Below are 22,444 nucleotides of genomic sequence, written 5' to 3' on the forward strand. Positions count from 1 at the left end.
AGCAACTATATAAAGAAATAGCTGCACAAATTTCCAATTTTCTTAATTGGCCCCATGTGTACAATTTGATTTCTATGCAATTTGTGACATCCATTACTTGTCACCAATCACTTCTCAAAAAGAAAAAATAATAAATATTATTATTAAGTATCATACAGAACAGGTCTAGTTTTTAAATTCCGTGATTACAAATCTTCAAATATATATATTTTTTATTTTTAAATTGATTTTAAATCATATATAACCATCAGAAAATATTTGCCAAGTGACCAATTGTTGTTCTGTTACAATTAAAATGTCAAAATACGTTTTTGCTTTGTGTTACAGAAATTAAATTATGTTGTTTTAAGAAATATTTTGTCGGTAAAGGATCTTAATACTTCAAATAATCAAGTATTTCGTGCTCATTGTTTCAAAGGACTATACTTAATACTGTAAAATTATTAATATAAATTTGTTTCAAACAATGATGATAATCAACAATTTACAGATATTCGTCTAGAGATAAATAAAACAGAAATTAAATACAGTATATAATGAAATAGAGAGATAAAATAATTTAATTTAAAATGTTCTTTTTTTTCCTCTCCCTGATTTATTTATATATATATATATAATATTTATAATATATAAACTTTTCAAAAAAAATAAATGCAAAATTACATAAAAATGCAGAAAATTTATTTTTACTGAATTCTCTTTAATATACAGCTTTGTAGTAATATCAATCATTCCGGAATATTTTTTTATTGTTAAAACTTCAAGCATCGCACGACATTCGCTCTCGATACCAATCACATCAATAACTTAAAAAATTACGTCACACATTCATACAATACATTTACTTCAAAAGTTCTGAGCAAACAAATGCTCTAATATAATATAATTTATAATAAACAAAAGGTAGCTTAAATGAATTTTTTTTAGAGTGAGTACTGATCGTTATTTCAAATTCATGAACAGAAATCACAATAATTAATGGGTGCTGCCACGATGATGTTTGATTATCAATCAACACAGGTCACTTGGCAATAACTGCCTAAATAACTTAATGAATTAAACTGAAAAGTACTTATAAATCCTGTCGTCATGATCTGATCAAAATATACTTTGTACTGAAAATAACCCTGTGTAAATACAAGCTGCATTCGTAGCTACAGATGATTCAACAATAGAAATAATATCTAAATTCTTCCTCGTTACTCTTTGATTTTTCTTTTTTGAATTTAAATAAAATATACAGTATTAAAATATACAGTAACAACATAAGCAAGACTATAAAATGATAACCTTTCAAAAATAAATTGAAGCTCCTGTTTCACTTCATACCATTCATAAGTGTGTAACAAGATTCTTTTTCTTTTCATAAATTTTGTTTGCTAAAAGATACTTTATGTCTCCAGACTATAAGGGTTCCTACATCACACACAGCAGACACTGACTATATTACCCAACACATCACAACAAGTAAATTACAGCATGGGGTAGAGATGGCCTAGCTTATAACATTATTGTTCAGTATTGGTTGTCTGACAGCAATTATGGCACTGTTCACAATGAAGAAACATCTTCGGTTATCAATCAAAACAATGTCATAAATTCAATTATTTTAAAAATATTACTTACATAGGGAGAATTCATAATAAATAATTTTAACTTGATAATTTTTTTCAAATTTAAATGATTTATATTCTACACATATATTTATATTTATATATATATATATATTATATAACTTCTAATTGAAAATATTTTATATTGTTAAAATTACAGTTCTATAATTAAATCATTTTTGAGTACAAACATTTGAATGTTTGAGCATTAATTTCAGTTTTTAAAAAATCATAATAATATACATTGGCAAAATATCTTTAAAGAGAACATATACTAATAAATAATGGCTGTTACACAACTACCTGTACGGTTCCATCTGCTGTAACTGTAGACTGTTGCAAATGCTGGGAATTATACATATAAATGACATAAAATGTACCCAATTTTGTTCTCACATTTGAGACCTTTATGCAAACTACTATATTTTTTCTTTTTTCTTTTTTTTTTGTCTTTAAGATGCACCATGTGTGCTTTGAAATCGATCATCTTTCCTGCATCTGAAGTATTTCAAAGCTTACCACCTGCCTTCACATTATGTTATGGACACCAAGAGGACACGGACTAGAAGTGACATAACAAGCAATCACTAGGTGGTCCTTCCGTCTATCGATCATTTTTGTTTTTCGAGGACATTTCACACAGCAACCAAACAAAAACATACAAGGCATGGCTGTACAAGGTGGGCCAGTCATCTCTGTACAACATTGACTAGGTCTCTAACTGTATTTTGGAGGTCACAAAATAGTTTTGCACTATCGGTGGTATTATTACTGCTGCAAATCCGCAGATGTTCTCCTTGGCTTTCCAGTCGAGTCAGTAATTCACGAAACCGGAAACGACCTTGCGGAGGAATGTTTTCTGCATAGTTCCCACAAGATGAACGAAAAAGTTGCACCTTATCCGAAAGTTGAATAACATTCATACTACTGACTGTGGGAGAATTTTTCAAAGCAAGAATACTGTTTTCTAATGCACTGGATATTTCTAATATAGATGCTTTAGTGCTGGCTGGATCCAGTTCTATCTTTTCTTCCTTGGCACTCAATTGTTCACCAGTTGGACTTTCTGGTCCTTTTCCTCGTGGAAGCACCTGAGGTTTTCCAACTGTTTTGTTGAATTTTGTGCTTGGACCTGAAGGTAAAGATGGTCTTGTTCCTTTCAGAGGAGGTTTAACTGGAATCAATGGTTTAGAAATAACTGTGGAAGACTGAGCAACATTGATGTCTCCCCTGTCAGGTGATTCTCCCCTTTGTGGACTACTACTGAATACTTCGTCGGGTTTTTCAGTTATTGATTTTGAGAGCGGTGGTGGTGAACTCCTCCAAGGCCATAAAACTCTGTCTGTTTCTTCTTGCAAATTTTTATTTTCATCAGAATCCACGCCTTTTTTCAATAAACGAGATTCTAATTGTTGAGCCATAACTTTGGGTGCTACTCTTCTTCCAACATCAGCTCTATCTGCTTCATGACAGCCAGCTTCTTTTTCCCATAATTTTTTTAAACTACTTATACTCCCTGAGCTATGCCTTCTTCCTTCTTCGTCTAACTGAAGACTTGATCTTTCAGAACCTTCTGTTTCAATTTTTGTGAGATCTTTATCAGATAAAGTTTTAGATGATCCGACATCATCTTGTTTTTCATCTTCAAGCGATTCTGAAAGTCTGTGAGAATATTCTTCATTACAGGATCCTAACCTTTTATCATTTTCTATGGGGATATTATCACCTTGAAATTCAGTTTCATTTATAAACTTCTTTTCTACTTTGTTATCTGGCAGGTTTGTCTTTTCATTTTCAACTGTCTGAAGACTTTCAGAAATACCAAATGTTTCATTACAAGTAGTTTGTGAAGAAGCTTCTCCCATTTCTACAGCTCTTCTTCTTGCTTTCATTCTTAAAGTTTCAAATAATTCTGAAACTAGTTGAGCTGCTGGATTTTTTAAGGTATTCTCAGGATTTCTTATTTTAGTTGTCTTTGATAAATATCTGTTTTCATCATGCATGTAAGAAGATTGAAAAGTTTCTATTCCGGATACAGGGGGAGGGACAGGAAATTTAGCAGATGGCAGTGATGGTGCATGAACAGTAGTAGCTTCCTGTTTGGAACAAGACTGATTATGGCCATTCACGGAATCTTTATTTCGATTCTGCTGTGGACTCTCTGATGTCGAGCATGATGATGGAGTTGGGCTTCTCACACTATCAGAAGCAGTACTGGTAACAGGTGATCTCATACCTTGTCTACCTAGCTGTTCATCCATTGAACCACTTTTACTGAGAGACTGTTTAGGTGGACTTGGAGGTCTATCTTTTGGCCTGTTTTTTAATGTGCGACGAACTGTACTGGAACCAAAGGGCAAAGGTGAAGACGGTGATGGTGGGACACCACTTCTTTTATCTTCCGGTTCTCTGTATTTGGTGTTTATATTAATATGGCTAGAGTTTTCATTATCTTCCTTTATGATTTTTACATCTTGAACAATTTCCATTTTATCATGAGAAGATTTCCTCTCAATTTTTTTACCACGAGGAAGTCTTGGAGATGGAACGTGCTTCAATCCCCCCAGCTGATGCATTTCAGGTATAGATCCAGTTTCAAAACTTTCACTAACTTTATTATGTGTTAGATCAGATTTTTGTCTCTGTAGAAGTCCATGTGGAAATTTTTTTTGACAGTCAGCATCTTGCTGCCTAGGCCTAATAGTCGTAGCATATTTAGAAATACTATAACCCATTCCCCCACCATTCCCATTATCATGTTTGTCTCTAAGAGGTTCATCACAATCTTCATTTAGTTCATTAATTTCATCATTGTCTGCTTCAGGCACAGGTTCAGAACAACCTGTACCTGCATGTAAACCATGCTGGCGTAAAGATTCTAAATAAGCACCAATGCGTGCACCTTTTGGTAAAGTTCCATACCTATTAATTGCTTTCTTGACATTTTGAACTTCAAGAGCAGCAATGTGAACCTTTTTTGTTTCAGAGTTTTTATTGGATGAATTAGTTTCTTTGGTACGTTGCTGAACATTTGGTGGATAAGTCCTTGCCTTTTTCAGTTTCTGTTTTTGTTGAGGTTGAGGCGGATTAGGAACACTTGACGTTGAAACAGCAGTTGGAGTCTCGGAATCTTCCGTTTCTGGCGTTCTTTCCTGCATATCACTTTCTGTTTCTCCCGTACTGCTATTCATTTCATGAAGTTCCTTGTTAATTGTTTCAAACATTTTTTCAAGTCCGTTCACTGTTTCTTTGGCACCTTCATTTAATTCATCAGGCAATTTGTCTTGATAAGTACTATCTCTAAAGGAACTGGTCCGTTTTGGTGGCGCTGGTGCTTGTTTACTCCGAGGTCCCGATCTTCGAAGCTGCACCACTGTTGACTTTGTAGTGATGATGCCCTGCTGTTTTAGCACAGCCGAACTTCGGACACCTGCTGAGAGTAACAATTTAATCAGAAGATTCTAAATTTACCATCAAATGAAGAACTATACTTTGGCAAAACTGATGCTGGTTTCCTTTATTTTACTGAAAGATGAATATTTATGCACACATTAGAGGCATTAGTTGCACTCACAGTTTATAGTTACTTGCCTTGTTCAAATTGCTGCCATTGATCAGCATCCTCAGCACTTATGCTTGGGGAATTTACCTGTTTCTTCCCAGAGGAAGGCGTCTGTTGTTCCAACTGTCGTTCCACTTCTGTAAACAGAATAAAGTAATTATTGTAAAATTGTATTGTACTATACAATCATTAAAAGAAGTATAAATAATGTATTTCTTCTATTAAAAATTTTATCCTATTTCTTAGATTTATTAACGATATATCTTTTTAACTCTCTTCTCCCTGTGAGCACTTTCAGGGTCTTTCTTCAGCAAGACCATTATGGGTTCAGGCCCACAATTAAATAACTGGTGGTGAGGGACAGAGACCAACATATCAAGGAATTTCATTCTGGATGGGAAAAACCCAAGAATTTTTGACCTATCTAGATTTAATCCTGGGTCTCCCGGAATGAGTAGGCTGCCACTTTACTTGCTTGGCCATCTGGCCATCTATTAATGTAAATGTTTTAAGGGATTTACATCATGATATTTATTTATAACAGAAGATGTATATGTATGCATAAATTTCATACCAGGCAAAAATGATCAAATCAAATACAATTACTTTTGAGAATAATAATGAAGTAAAAAACCTCCAGGAAAAAACAAAAAATATTTAATGATAAATAAACGTTTTCAATAACTTTAGCTATCAAAAACATTTCAGGTTAAATATGTTTGAAAAAGAGTACAGGTGAATCAAATGTTGTAATTTAAAAGAAAAGTCATCATCTCCATGCTAGAGGGAGGGTGTTGCTATCCTTATAATTTATGTCCATATATAGGGCTTGTAAGAAAAATATGGCCATGAATTATAAGGATAGCAACACCCTCTTTCAAGCTTAGAGATCTGTATTTGTAGTCCGGCAGTAAATACTACATGTAATATCAACAATCAGATGATATCTCTTCCTTTAAATTATGACATTAAATTCACCTGTGTTCTTTTTTCAAACTCTAGCTATCATCATCAAGTTAAAATATGTAAAGTTATCATAAACATTTGTTTTTCTCATTAAATATTTTTCAATTTTATGCTAGAGTTTTTGTTATTTTGTCCTTTTATAATGTTATTTATTTCATTACTGTTTTTACAGTAAAATATAAAGAAATTCAAACATCCCCATTTAGTGGTGAAGTGCATAATTGTCTTTTACTATAGCAACCAATGAAAATGCTCATTTTTTTCTGTTAAGTTCTTTAAGCTGTGTATTGATACAGTTTTCTTCCTCCTTCAAGTACTCCACTCCTATAATAACACAGCTATTAGGTTGTTGCAAATGAAATGGCCGATTTTTACTTCTGACTTTGAATGTTTATTAATTTAATTTAATTAAAACTTTCATATTCAATCAAAATTGTCTCCACCAACATTAATACACTTTTCCCAAAGCAATACAAATGCATTACTGCCAATTTGATAGAAACCACGAGAATAACAAGCCAAAAAGTCATTAAAGGTACTTTTTATTGCGTCCTCTTCCTTGAAGACTTTCCTTGCCAAAAAACTGTCCAAATGTATAAAAAAGTGATAGTCTGTTGGAAAAAGTCTAGAGAATAAGGTGGATAGGGAAAAATTTCATTTGAATACTTTCATTTTTTTGATAAATAATTAGAACTGCAAACTTCCAAATGAACCTTCTTATGTCTCTCACCAAGTTTGTGTGGTACCCATTTCCCTAACATTTTTAGATGGATGTCAAGAAATGGTTGAATAATGTCCAGCGTGTTCAATCTTTCCACAATTTCCCGGATAGTCAGATGATGATCAGATTTGATGATGTTCTTCAATTCTGATTTTTGAAATTTTTTGAACCAATGCCTAGTGGCTCGCTCACAGAACCTTCACCAAAAGTTTTATTGGTATTTTGGGTTGCTTTGGCTGCATTATGTCCCTGCTTATATTCAAAAAAGAAAATTATTCAATTTCTTTTTTTTCCATGTCATCAGAAAAAGTACTCTTAAAATATGTGGAACTCACAATATAAATGAAATTGCATTTTTGAATTCACATATTATATGCGTGTTCTTCCAATTGCAAACATACAGCAGTGTTCACATAGAGAAAAAGATTTTTTAAAGTTTAAACTTACCAGCCTTGCAGTTCACGATTGGTAAGTTTAAATTTAAAAAAAAAAGGTCATTTCATTTGCAATGACCAAATATACTGGTAATGTGAAGCAAGATGTCTCACCAAAATGAAAACTCCACTAAAGATTCACAGATTCAAATCAGCAACAGAGATTAAAAAAAAAATGCTGCAATAATTGCATTCAAAAATATACAACAGAATAGGCTGAAAATCTATTTTAATAAATGATATGAACTTTGGTAGTGAGTAGTTGCAGAAAGTGGTTGTTTTGAAGATGGTCTTCTGTAAATATTTGCACAATTAATACGATAAGTTACATTAAAAGTTTGGTTTATTTTTGACTTTACCATATATTTATATTCTTTTTCTTGGAACAAATTTTTATTTTAGATTTAAAAAATGGAGGTCACATTTGTGTTCAATAGAAGTAACGACATTGGTAAAAGAATATAAAGATATCTTGTAACAGTTTTTTTTAACTGTAATAACAATACTTGATTATACAGATCGGAATTTTTTATTTCAGTATTTTACGATTCAGCAACTCTCTTGATCCAGAATGTTTTGAATCTGCTAACATTAGTTTATGGATAGGCCAACAAAATAGCACTTTTTCTGTTTAGATATGATTACTGTATAATCAGAAAGATACTTACACATGTAATGAGACAACACTCTTTTTTGGACATTTTTGAAAAGTTTTGAAAACTAATTTACTAATTAGATTTTATATTATGAATTATTTACAGATTTGAAACATTATGAGAAACTATCAATATTTTTTATTCTGAGCTGTAATAATTTTTCATTTTGGTCATTTGTTTTCTTTAGCACAAAGCTAATATCTTTAACTCCTCTAATAATTATGTCGAATATAACAGAAGTTTTTAAAAATCTGCTATTTATTTTATACTAATTTTATGCTATTTAATTGTTTCCTAGACTAATTTCATAAAATGCCAATTTTGAAAATATTTTAATAACAATGCTATTCAATTAAGAAATAACTATAGTCTAAATGTTACTGATTACACTAGTCTGCAATACATTTATTATTATAACTAAATGAGTGTTTTTAAGATTAATTTACCACACCAAATCAAAAGTCAATGCCAAAAATTTTGCATCATATATCACTGTTTTATGTTCTAAATTTATATGTTTCTGCAAATTCTCTTTTGTGCATAGCTCTTCAGAAATGCACTGAATTGTTGCAAGAAGTTTCCATCTAAGTATGCAATGCAGTCCATAACATAAAGACTTCTTTATTACTTCACAATATTTAATGTTTCTAGAATATACAGGAAAATTTTGTTATTAAAATAGATAGCATTGCCACATCTGGTAACAGTGGATGCAACAGAAGAGCAGCATATTATATTTAAAAATATTATTAACATTTCTTGGTAATAAGAAGGATCCAAATAATATAAACACTGTTAACAAAATGCAAGATGTATTCAAGGACCTTGGTTGTAATGAGTTTGAAATTTCACTTCTTACAATCTCATCTGCATGACTGAGGCAGTTATGGAATCAGTTTGCCACTCTTCCCAGAAAATTAATCCAGAATTGAAGAATTAAATCCAGATGAGCACTCATCAGAAATTTTTCACAGATGGTTGGTCGTGGGTATGTCATGTCCTGTCTGTTACCACTCAACCACCCTCATAATGGGAAGTGGTTGCGAACCTTTCTGATCTCATGGACCACTAGACTAACAACTTTGAATCCTGCAGACCATTCTTATAAATTCTTTTTAAATGCTAGAATAATGATCATAAAAGTTCCATTTTGCTTTATTAATATGAAATTCACTTGTTTATTTATAACAAATTTGTGTAATGTTTGTTGCTGCTTGTTTGAAATAAGTTTATGGATTCTTGACTCTTTTCCACAAAAGACAATTGCACTCATATTATTTATTGTCGATTGTTTATCAATTTATTGATAACAGTAATCTTGTGTTTGGTTTAAAATTTGAATAATAAACCCCCTTCAATCAAAAGCCTTAAATTGTATAAAATCCATACAATTTAAGGCTTTAGATTAAAGTGTTTGTTGTATCATTCCAGTCTACTAAGTTATGTTTTAATTCTAATAAACTCCCAATGAGTGTGAAAAAGTATCAAGCATTTTTCATTTCTTTCATAATATTTCACATAACCTTAAGTGATCACTGTCCAAATTTCTCCACAGATCACCAAAATTTTCTTGTGGACCTTTAGTTGGCAACCACTAATTATGGGCATGGAAAAAAGACCTTCTTAGTGTCCACAAGGCAGAAAAATGAATACATATAAACATCCCAAAGTCTGATGTTTATACTAAACCGAACAACCACAATAATTAATTGGGTTATTTTCTGTATTATTAATAATTAGAAATTAAATAATTTGGTATTAGAAATAGACGTTAGGCTCCATCTCTTATCGAAATTAATCATTATAATAATATAATATTTATTAAATAAGTTAGAACAGTCTGGAAGAAAATAATAGGCCCAGAGTGGGATTTGAACCTGCAATCTCCACTTAATGTGCAGTGTGCTGCCCAGTTATTGGACCTTGGAATGTTTATATATATATTGTGCTAGGTAAAGCAATAGCTGACTGAGTGCCATAGTGGAGGAGTACATAGATTGTGGGTATAGGAGTCATCTCCAGTCAGCATGAGTAACCATGAATGGTTGTATCAAGATTTAAATGTCTGGAAGCGAAGAATCACTCACTCGGAGATTTGGCTGGCCTAACTGGAAAGCACACTGTAAAGTATGCAGAGGTTGCAAGTTCAAATCCTACTCGGGGCTGATTCTTTTCTTCCAGACTGTTCTAAATTATTTAATAAATATTAAATTATTGTAATTATTAATTTCAATGGTGCCTAACATCTACCTCTAATAGCAAATTACTTAATTTCTAATGATTAATAGTAGCAAAAATAGCTTGATTAGTATTACAGCAATCATTTGGTTTAGAAAAATTTAAAAGGAAAAAATCTCATATGGATTACTTTCCAAAAACTATGGTTTGTGTGAGAAAAAGTCTCCGAGGTGTAAAAGATGGAAGTGAATAACAGTATTAAAAAAGATTCAGCATCAATATACTCTAATGATTATTATTCGCTATTAAAGTGAGAGATTCCAAAAAGTACTTATAGAAACAGAGCATGAGATTTTAAAAAATTATACTGATTTTAATGCTTGTTCAAACTATTATAGTAAATAAAGAGAAAACAACACCTTTCTTAAATTCCAGCAAAAGTTTAACTATATAAAAACGTTTTCAACTGATTTCATCAGTCTTCTTCAGTTACTCGAACAAAAAAACAAAAAGAACGAACCAAATTCAAATTTACAAAATCACGAGAATGGAAAGAATTCTCGTGATTGCGCAGACTATGCAAAAACGATGTACCGATAAACGGTAAAAAATGCAAATTCTTGACAAAAAAATGCAGATTCTTGACAAACTATATATAATATCACAATCTTACGTTATCCAATGAACGATTTCCAAGCAGACGATAGCCCATCTGCGTCCCTGTGGTTGATGCAATGGGATGTTAATTGTGCCCTATATATTTCTAATTTCTCCAAATGTCTAACGTCCCATATCAGCGATGCTCTGTGAATTGGTCCTACGAAACCTAGAATGCAATATATTACCTTCATTCCAAGAAGACATAGTTTTCTATACCAGATATGTTGATGACATATTCATCATATGGCATAATGATCGCAATACCCGTCGCTTTCTTGATGCAATCAACAGCAACCCCTACGGACTCACATTGGAGTTGGACCAAGAGAGTGACTTTAGGGTTAACTTCTTGGACTTGACGATCACATGTAAGGATGGGGAGATACAGACGGATATCTTCAGGAAACCGGTATATCAACCTAGCATCATACCCAGAAACTCCGTGGATCCTGAACAGTTTAAATTAGCGGCTTTACGAGCATGGATACAATGAGCTTACACACATTGCTCAAGTATTTGCGACACGTACAAGGAGTTGGAGTACGTAAGAAGCGTAGCAACACAGTTTGGGTATCAGAGAAGGGTAGTGAACCGTCTAATTACGGATATACAGAGACGTAAACATCAACAACACAGAACTGAACAGAAAAAAACAGTGGTCATGGACTATATTCCGTTTATTAAAAGTATTGTTAAGAAGGTATCCAAAGAAAGGAACTTACGCATAATATATAGGCGCAACCCGACAGTATACCATCTGTTAAGGAATGATAAGAGGAAAGAGAAACCAAACGAGCTAACAGGAGTGTACTCAATTCCAATCAGGGACCAACGTTTTAAATCCGATCTAGTGTACATTGGGGCCACCTTGCGTGGTTTACAGCAAAGAATAAAAGAGCATAAGCAATCAGTTAAGAGGACAGTTGACAGCACAGTCCTAGCAGCATTTGCTAAGCAACAGGAGATCACGGTACACTGGGATAGTGCTTCCATCATAAAAGCCACTAGATCTAAACAGGCCGTTAGACATTTGGAGAAATTAGAAATATATAGGGCACAATTAACATCCCATTGCATCAACCACAGGGACGCAGATGGGCTATCGTCTGCTTGGAAATCGTTCATTGGATAACGTAAGATTGTGATATTATATATAGTTTGTCAAGAATCTGCATTTTTTTGTCAAGAATTTGCATTTTTTACCGTTTATCGGTACATCGTTTTTGCATAGTCTGCGCAATCACGAGAATTCTTTCCATTCTCGTGATTTTGTAAATTTGAATTTGGTTCGTTCTTTTTGTTTTTTTTGTTCGAGTAACTGAAGAAGACTGATGAAATCAGTTGAAAACGTTTTTATATAGTTAAACTTTTGCTGGAATTTAAGAAAGGTGTTGTTTTCTCTTTATTATACCAGTTCCAGTAGGTTCGTTATTCATTTTTATTATAGTAAAATTGTAATATTTTATAATAAATTTTTATAAATATTTAATAAATTGTAAAATTCTACATAGTCTGTACTGTAGTTTTAGCTGAGAGAAAATACATGTTTAAAAATAAATGGCTATGGCTATTTTCATAGAATGTTCATAAATTTATGAATTTCAGTATTACTGTTTTGCAAGAAATCCTTATGTGATAGAATAAACTGACTTCATTTTATATTTGGTGCTTGCAAATTAAACAAAATTCACTTTGGTTTGGGTTTATGCAATAATTACAAAATTTATATTTGTACACTAGTGATATCATCATTTTCTTCATTTTAGTATTATTATTTTACTTATTAAATATGTGTGTATATATTAATAAAAATTATTACCTTCTGTAATACTAGAATTCTGAAACATGGTTTCCAAAGTATGATGGATATCTTTAAAAGTTGGTCTCTCCATAGGATCCCATAACCAACCTAAAACAAAATATGATTTTAATAATGAATTAAAATAAAAAAATTGATTATTTAATATTTACCATAATATCTTCTATTACAGCAAATGAAATAAATTTTAGAGATAAAAATGTAACTAAAATTTTCTCAAACTGAATATAACCGACGGACTTAGTGGAAAAATGATACATCCTGCTAAACCACAAAAAACGAGTTAAATAAACAGCATTACAACCCGATACATTATGAACTACAAGCCAACCAAGGTCGTATGTTATCGGACTATATATCGGCTATAATCCTAATAAATTGTAGTGCCAAATTATGAAACAATTTGGTACTAACCTCTAGTACCAAATTGTTTCATAATTTATTAGTATTATAGCCAATATCTAGCCTGATAACACATGGCATTGGTTGGCTTGTAAAAACAAGTTATTAACAAATTTAGATTTACTGTATGCATCATGTATAATCTACTAAGAAACTTTCACAGTTCAGTTGCATGGACCATGGATTACAAATCCACATTAATAATATATTGTGAATTAAAGTGCTGGTGAATTCCTCTTTTTTTTCTCAAAAACTTCTTAATGTGATATATGCTGTTTTTTCACCAAGTCCCTCAAAGAGAATCTTGAACTTTATATTTTTTTTAAAGAAATTAACAGCAATTTCAATATCTTAAAGATCTGTTATGACTTAAACAAAAAAAACCATTTAAAATTATTTATGTATTATTATATTAATTATATATCTACATAATTCAATATAATGTGACCTCTACATGTATTTGATTTATATAAATTTGATACAACTAAATATCTTCTTTTATAGCTTTTTCCTATTTACAAGACAAAATATTTGATACAATGAATGCGGACTGGTATTTTTGAGAGTGAAATATTCCCACATGCTCCAGTTAGATGACTCATAGATTCCAATCTCCATTTTTTTCATTTCATTCACAGTGTCTTTTCAATTGCAGAACAACAGGTGCCTCCAACAGACTTGTAACAATCAATTCTTTTCCAAACAACTGGTATCTTCTTTTCTATCAGTTATTACAATTTTAATAATCAAAAAAATATTTATTTTTCTTGCTTATTGTCTTAACTAACTTTTGTTTTCTAACCATTAAATAAAGAAATGTAACATATATTTGCTCCTTATATGCCATATTCAGTTTTCTCATTTTGTATTAGCTCCTTTTGTATCAGCAAATAACCTAATGAACACTTTCACTTTATTTCATTTAGAATCACTGATTGGTTGATAATTATGTCTTTTGTAACACGTTAATGTTAGAAATAATAAAACTGCAACTTCTATGTTAACAACGCAAAGAAAAAAAAAAAAAAACATCTATTTTATGGAACTACATAACATAATATAAAATGAAAGTACTAGAGAAACTTGTCAATGTTTATATATAAACCTCTCAAAACTAAGTATTAATCAGAGATGGCACCTAATGCCTACCTACGGTAACAAATTACTTCAAATTTACTTATTAATAGTCACCGAAAAATAGCCCACTGCATTATAGCAACTGTTTGACATTGATTAAAGTCAATGTTATCCAACTAGTAGCCTACCAGATCAAATTCTCTCATTCCTTAACTCATTAGTATATCAGTGGGTGTTTACAATATAATACTTCTTGTTGGTTGGTACGCATTTTTTAAAATCAATGTTTTTCTGACATCAGAGTTACTGAATGAACTAGTTCTTTAAAATGTTCCATTTGATTTGTACAGTCTCCAATTTCTCATTTTGGTCTCATGTCATAACTAAGGTCCACATTTTTGGATGCATTTTTAGAATGGATTGGGTGCGCATTTGGGTGCTTTTAAATGTTGTATTATTAACACAAAAACCAACAAGAAGTATTATATTTACAAACTACACAGTTATTGCAATTTATATGTAAAGATGAGCATTGTAATTTACAACAGTAACCATTTCAATGTTCTTAAAAGTGAAGTTTTCTTGTTTGGAGGATAGAATGTCTTTATATAAGGAAAAAGATTTTTCTATGTCAACTGAGACTAAGGGAGCATGTTTCATTTTTACTCAGAACTGCCAGGAAGAAGTTCATTGATAAATGCATTAATTTTCTCAAAGTTCGTGCAGTAGAATACCACATAGTTTATCCAAGACTCCCAATGAGTGACCACTGGACCAATGGCAGCCCAGTTATGTCTTTGTACAAGTGCTTCCGACTAGGGCACTTGAGAAGAACCATTTTTATTTTTGAAATAAAGTCGTTGGCCTTGCTATATTCTACATGAATACGTTCACATACTTGGTGAAGGGCATGGGCAAGACAAGTCACACGCTTTAGTTTGTTGTAGATGCACTTCAAATTTGAGAATGCTGACAACATGTAAGATGCTTTATCTGTAATGAGAAGCCAAACCTATTCATACTGGACACCATTTGGCCACAACTTGACGCAAACATCATTGAAAGCTTGGGACACTAGTTGAGTTTGTATTTTCAAGTTGGTACATTTTGAACAACATTGGTTATACATAGCATCCAATCAGTGGTGCAACAAAAAATGTTCAGCACGTACCATTTTGTGGAATCCATTGTTTCATCCAGTGTAAACACTACAAGATTGTCTCCGACAACGTCCAGGATTTTAGACATTGTTTGATCATAAACTGGTTTCACCTAGTTTTCTCTAAGAATACACTTGTCGGAGACAAGCTTTCCTGTATATTTCTGGAAAAATGACTTAAAGGCTGGATTGTTTACCTTATATAAGGATATATTTGCCTGCAGAAGAGTGGTCGTTAAATCTGCATAAAGCGTATTATTAGCCTTCTGAGATTCTTCTCCTATGAGGTTCCTATAAATGTCTGCTTGAAATTTTCCTTCTCTATGCTTTTCCAAATTCATGTGTCGCCTGATTTTTGTTTCTTGATGTTTCACATCAACCAAAATCACATAATCGCAAATGAAACAGTTTTATTTTGTCATACATAAAAAAAAATAAAGACGTTGCTGATATTTCTGATCAAGATCAACAGTAACACTTAAAAGGCGATGACACTTTCTAAAAAGAAAAGGTCCTTGTTTTACTAAAATTAATATTAACACATAATACAGTACTTTTATCAATCAATAATTAGCTAACAATTGCAATTGTTAGCTAATTATTGATTGCTTTAATAAACATATTTCTCTTACTAACAAAAAAGAACAGTACACTTTTGATTACTTTTGCATTAGTCCTTTGTTTCGTATAGCATGGATTTGCACAACATGGCACTTTACTGGAATGTAACTACTGTGTTATATGAGGAATATCTGTATATTCAAGAATAATAAAAAGAAATTTGAATTTATTTCTAATTAAATTTTTGTTGAAAAAACTAAAGATGAGGTTTTTATAAAATAAAATTTTAAATTATATTTGCCAAAATTATCCTTGATATGTGACCGAACAAACTATGAACTGTAAACAATAAAGAGAGATAATATGTTATTATATAACATTAAACTTATCTTTAGGCTTTAAATCTTTGTTTTTTTTTAATATCACTAAATCAATGTATCAAATATAAACTAATTGGCTACTCGAATTCTTAATTTTTATTTCACTTTTTCATTCTCTTTAATTTTTAAATATGTTGATTTTATAAAATTGTTTGTACCAAAATTCGTGTTAAATTTATTGATAAAGGCATTGATATTTTATTCTTATATGAAATTTTTATGACAATCACAAAACAGCCAATAAATATGGGTTTGATTGATTAAATATAGTGAACAACATCCACCAATGGAAACAAAAAAAGAAAAAAAAATGGTTTCAGAAGTTCAGAGGTTATTTTGTATACATTTCAAAAAGAAATGGTTCCTGAAAAAAAAAATCACAGCCATTTAGAGTTGACCATTATTTAAGATTTGGCCATATTTTAGGATTGTATCAAACAGATTAACAAGTGACCATATTATCAATCTGTAGTAGCTTATAATTTGATTAATTTAACTACTTCATTAATCTGATTCTTACTAATAAAAAATATAACTCTATAATTATGTTGAATTATATCTGATATATTATAATTAATTATTCCGAATATTCATAATAAATAAATAAAAGTCATACAGTGTTCTGCCAGATAAATTCTTCGATGAACATCATCCAGAATAAGAGAATTTGTGTCATTTTTATCTCCTTATCCTTCAACATTCATCAAATTAGTTAATTATTATACAAATAAGTTTTGTATAAAAGTTATCATCAGAAAATATATAATAAAGAAACATATTATTGAATTCTAAATGTGTAAATTGAATTCTACTTTTTATAAATGAAAACAAAATATCGTAAAAATTTTTACTTCATTTACAATTATTCATTTTCAATCAAATTAAAACTACTTGTACTAACTGAAATAAAATTATTTTTAGCATATAAGTTCATTATTGGCAATTTAAAATTGATTTGCAAGAAAAATTATTATTACATTTTATGTACACTAAATGATTTCCTTTCCATAATTTTAGAAGATAAGTAGTCTAGACACTAACAATAAACAAGTTCATTTAAAAATATAAAAAAGAAGCAACCGGATAATATTCAAAAATCAACAGATATATCTTACATATCCAGCAAAAAACATTTTAATAGTAACATATTCAATGACCGTCATCAAGCTATCGTAACATAAAATATAAATTAATTATCAAAATATTATAATTTTTGTAATGTTCTATTTAATATTCAGTTTGTACTTTACATTACTGCCCAAAGATTGTCACTTTATTGATAACGTCATTTTTTTTAATCATATTAAGTGTTTTCTGTCGGATGTATAAAGTGTCAGCTTTGATTTTTGTTTATTTAAAAATAAACTTAATTAAAAACTGCTAATGTTTCTGATTGAATTTATGATCAAGCCCAATATTGAAAATATTGAATTTGTTCCTCAATAAGTATACAAATTCCCATATTGGCTTGAATATTAGTATCTCTTTCCCAGATTAAAAAAAAAGCTCTCAACCTATATTTGGGCCTCGAGTTGTATTCAAGTCTGATTAAAGTTTTCTTTGATTTTGATAACTGTACACTGTATAACATTAAACCGACACTAAAATTCAGTGCATCGATTGCTTGGTGATAGTAAATGCCAGCAAAGTTGTGACATGTCATGCTGTTGTATGTTAGAATTAAGTGTTTGGCATGATTTTAAATAATCAATTAGTTGATTGTTTTTATTGTAATTAACAGAAGCAGTCAGTTTCAGTAATTTCTATAAAAAAAAAATTTTTGGGATAAAACAAAGTTTTTAAAATCATTGAATAATAAAAGTATTAAATTACAGCTTAAATTTAATTTACATATATTATTTTTTAAAAATGCAACTTTCTTGTATTATTTCAAATAAAAAAAATATATAAATTTTATTGTACTTAAGTAACTAAAATAATCATAAACTAAAATTTACTTTCCACTTAAAATAAAAAGCAGATTAGTTTTAGTGAGAAATGCTAAAAATATTCTGCAATTTTAAAATATTGAGAATTTATCCCAGATGGCAAGAAACAAAAGTTCAAAAGCTTGGACACACAAAAATTAATACTCTAGTAGTAAGAAAATAAGAATGAAGTCAATAGGCTAGATTTTGGATATGTGTCACTTCACCGCCATAGCGAAATAATGAAACCCTTAGCTTCATTCCTTAGCTATATATTTCTACTACATAGTGCAAATTTTGTCACATAGTGATATTTTTACCACTGTGGAAAAATAAATCAGCAACTGTCAATAATATAACACTTGCCATGAACTAACACTCGCAATGATTGCAATGCTCTTTAGTAGTACGTGTGTGAATTATCGGAATTATTGTGGGTTATTTTTGTAATAACATCCAGTTCCCTCTGTTTCAGTTTCATTTTTGATAGTCAAAGACCTGCAAATGCATTTTTTGGAATACACATGAAACATGCAAGGAAGTCTATTTCTCCTGCTGTAATGTATATGCCAAGCAACCTACTACTCAGATTATAGTGTCTCAATTTTGCTCTGTAACTTTTATTAATTTCATTTTTTATTGTTATCAAGAGAAAAGAAGCTAAGTTACAATTTATCATGCATAATATAGATATCCAATGCATATACAGGGTGTCCCAAAAGTCTTTTTCAAAATAAAAAATCAATATTAAAATAATGTATTAGTTTAATAAAAAAAAGCAAAATTTTTGTAATAAAATACAGTCCCTGAGAATTTATTTCTTAAAGATAATATTGTCTAAATGTGTTCCATTATTTCGCTGGAGCACTTCTACACAGGAGACAAAATTTCTGAAAACTGCTCGGCATGCGTTCTCCATGATCGCTGCCATTTCTTCTCAAGTATTTTGTTTCAATTGATCCAGAGAGGTAAGATTGTTGCTTTATACCTTTGATTTAAGGTAGCCCCACAAGAAAAAATCCATTGTGTCAAATTGGGGCTACGAGAGGCCAATTTATGTCACCTCATCTGGATATCGATCAACCATTTGGTTAGCAAAGTTAAGCCTCTCAGCACCATCAGTTGGCTTTAATTCTTGAACCAACTGTATCTTGTAGGGGTGGAGACACAAGTCTTTATGCATTATGCGATGTAGGGAACTTTTAGGAAGATTTTTGCCCTTTTGCAACCAGAGAGAGCAGGAATCGCTCTAACTGACTGGTGTACGCTCTCCATGTTTTCCTCAATTGTTGATGACTTTGGTTGCCCCATCCGAGGTTTGCTCATCATCAAACCAGTCTCTTCAAATTTCTGTACCCATGTTTTGATAAGTTGAGTATTCAGTGCTTCATTTATGTGACACAATCGACGAAGATTACAAAATTTTCACCAAGCTATAATGGCAGAATTATTGTTTTTGTAAAATTCGCACACGCAGATGCACGCTCTGCTCCTGTGAAACGATCCATAGTGACTAAACTCCCGAGGATGAGGCTAGCAATCGGTATAAGTCCCACGCTTCTACCATCAGTTGTGTTTGCACAGTGGGTAAAACAAATTGAAAAAGACTTTTGGGATACCCCGTATTTCTATCTATAAAACACAAACTCTTTGAGTATAATTTTCCATTTGACTAGGTATGATTTAAATGTAAAAATTATTAAGAAAGCCATCAACGATTTATTTACCTGATTGATTCCTAGATGTTTCTAAATACATATTTTTTTTTTGTTTTTTGAATTTGTAACTAAAGTAACTTTAAAAAGAAAGAAAAAATCAGATTGTAACTGAACAAGACTAATTTTCATAATCAATTGCATAGATAAAAAGTAATAAAAATTTCATATATTCTTGTAAAAGTTAAAATAATTGTAAAATTATGAAAGATTGTGCTGAAGACACAATTATAAAGGGCTTTAAGAAATATTACATTAAACGACGACTTGAATGAAACAGGATGACAATGAAACTTTTGATGAGAACAAAATTGATGAAGTCTTGTTTCATCATTTTACAATTTTTTAAAATGCAAATTACTAATTTTTGTATGCAAATAAAATTAATAAAAGGTCACCTCATATTCGGATCCTAATTTTTTCAAAAAGTAAGGATTCCAAAATTGGGAGTCAGTTTCTGTTCAGGCCAATATGGTAAATATATTTCAGTAAGTGAAATGAGCATTATACTTTAAATAAGCATGATTAAAGTATGATGCTTTATCAACATCTTTTTAAACAGTAATATATTCTCAGAGTAAAAGTGAATGAATTATCTAACAAGGAAATATCACAAATAATAGTTCTTGATATTCTTCAAACAACTGAATTAATATTGAAGAAACCAAAATAATAAACAATTATACAAATATATCTAAGTATTCCAAATAAAATCATTAACGAACATTTTCTAATATTTTTATGAAAATTTTATATTATTAATATAAAATCTTTAAAACAACAAACTGTTTTTAAGTCAAAAGATTGATTAAAATCTTAAGATTGTAATTTTTCATTATTATTTAGATAAGGAATTTTCTGATTCTAATTAATTTTAATTTTCTATTTTAAGGTTTATTACAGTTCATGAAAAGATGCTCATTATAATATTAGATAAAATAACTTTGAACACATACACTGCCTCATTAATTCATAGACTCTTGGAGGACAACCAGGAGGACATTCCATACGATAACCAGATTCTAGCATGTGATACACATCAGTCAAATCAACACCAGGATATGGAGACATTCCATAAGTAGCTATTTCCCATAATAGAATTCCAAAAGCTGAAAAAAAAAAAAAAAAAAATATTATAATCTTGAAAAACTTACCTGGAATTAATAAAAATTTAAATGTATAAAGGGTTTGCATAATTTCTTTCTTAAGATGTGTTTTCACATACATTAACAAGTAGGCAAAAATAAACATAATTTTCATTTTTCTAATTTCTTTTTTTATAAGCACTTTTTAAAATTCCATTTCAGATAATTTTTTATAATTCAGAAAATCAATTTTGTTTTCAATTTTTTGGGCTGCAAAGGCACCAACCTGAGTTATAGTTGATGATGATAATGATTATCAATTATATAAAGCATGTTTACTGCCCATTACAGTATTACATTTAGCATTTAGTTGTTGCGATGTGCCATTAAAAAGTGCAACTTAGTGTTTGGATTCAAAATAATTTTTTTATATGAGTTTTGGCTATCAAAAGTAAAGTATAGATAGTTATAAGTCAGGGATTGGTTATACTTATAATCAAAATTACACCACATGTATAGGAACCACTTACCAGTGTTGGAAACGTTTATCGTCTGAAGAAGAACTTCCAAAGTTCGAAAACGTTAACGACGTTTTTTCATTTTTTCGTTTCCAACGCCGGTAAGTGGTTCCTGTACATGTGGTTTACATCCCCGGTGTTCTATGAATGTAGAAGCTTATCAAAATTACACTTTAAAATTTTAAACATGTGTACGTTTAAGAAATAATCACTTGTGTTTGATAAGAAAGTATTCAATCAATGCCAGGTTTTCAAAATCAATCAGATATTCATCTCCTTAAATGTCCTTAAAGACATTTATCGATCATGCTAGGATATTAGAACCACATAAAATTGATGTATTTAACATGCGAAGTAGATAGTACACTAGCATACTGGGTCTAGAATATTTGGTTGTAGAAAACAGTTACTTTAATTTCTTTTTTACTAATAACAATTTGCAACTTCCTATTTTAGTTAGTGTAGCAGGTTCAACAAAATCTCACATACCACTTAGGCCGTGACTCCACTAGCCGTAAAACAGCCGTAAAACCCCTCGCCGTAAAAGCTTTTAATCACGTGACCTATTTGCGTTTGCGCTCGGATTGCGGTGGAGGTCCGGCTAGCGAAGCTTTTTACGGCGACAGTACTATTACGGTGTATACGTGATATATCGATATAAAGACAATAATTATATTCTACGAGTTTTCTCTATACTATAATTACAAATATAGTAAAAGTAATATCTTTACTTTCATATATTGACTTTTATTATTATATTATTAAGATAATATACAGCATTTATAAGCTTAGCTTTTTTATTATATACTCCTCTAAATTGAAGGATTTTCCTTTGGCTGTTCATATCGCATGTTTTAGGCATCCATTATTATAATCGGGATACCTCTTGTCGTAGATACATGAATACTTTCGGATGTTTTCGATAAATCTTTCCAGATCTTCTAGAGTAGCCACGAGAGAACGTACACAAAAGCTCGTTTTCCACCATTTTCGCACCGTGTCACGATGAC

The 22,444-nt window shown here is 30.8% G+C and overlaps 1 protein-coding gene across 7 annotated transcripts in view; it reads right to left on the reverse strand.

The window, feature by feature from the left end:
• Positions 1–659: 659 nt before the first annotated feature.
• Abl (tyrosine-protein kinase Abl) overlaps positions 660–22,444 on the reverse strand; it is a 94,417-nt gene continuing 72,632 nt past the window's right edge. For 5 of the 7 annotated variants that reach the window (XM_067289361.1, XM_067289364.1, XM_067289360.1 and 2 more), the window contains 4 exons: positions 20,788–20,940; positions 12,610–12,699; positions 5,205–5,312; positions 660–5,046 (listed from right to left, as the gene is read on the reverse strand). In XM_067289361.1, the coding sequence (XP_067145462.1) occupies positions 2,303–5,046; positions 5,205–5,312; positions 12,610–12,699; positions 20,788–20,940 (3,095 nt within the window). In that variant the 3' untranslated portion in view covers positions 660–2,302. The remainder of the gene's footprint in view (positions 5,047–5,204; positions 5,313–12,609; positions 12,700–20,787; positions 20,941–22,444) is intronic. The other 2 variants (XM_067289367.1, XM_067289363.1) reach the window with 1 other exon arrangement.

Source organism: Centruroides vittatus, unplaced genomic scaffold (genome assembly GCF_030686945.1).
Source record: "Centruroides vittatus isolate TY-2023 unplaced genomic scaffold, ASM3068694v2 contig_1381, whole genome shotgun sequence".
Classification (NCBI taxonomy): Eukaryota; Metazoa; Arthropoda; class Arachnida; order Scorpiones; family Buthidae; genus Centruroides; species Centruroides vittatus.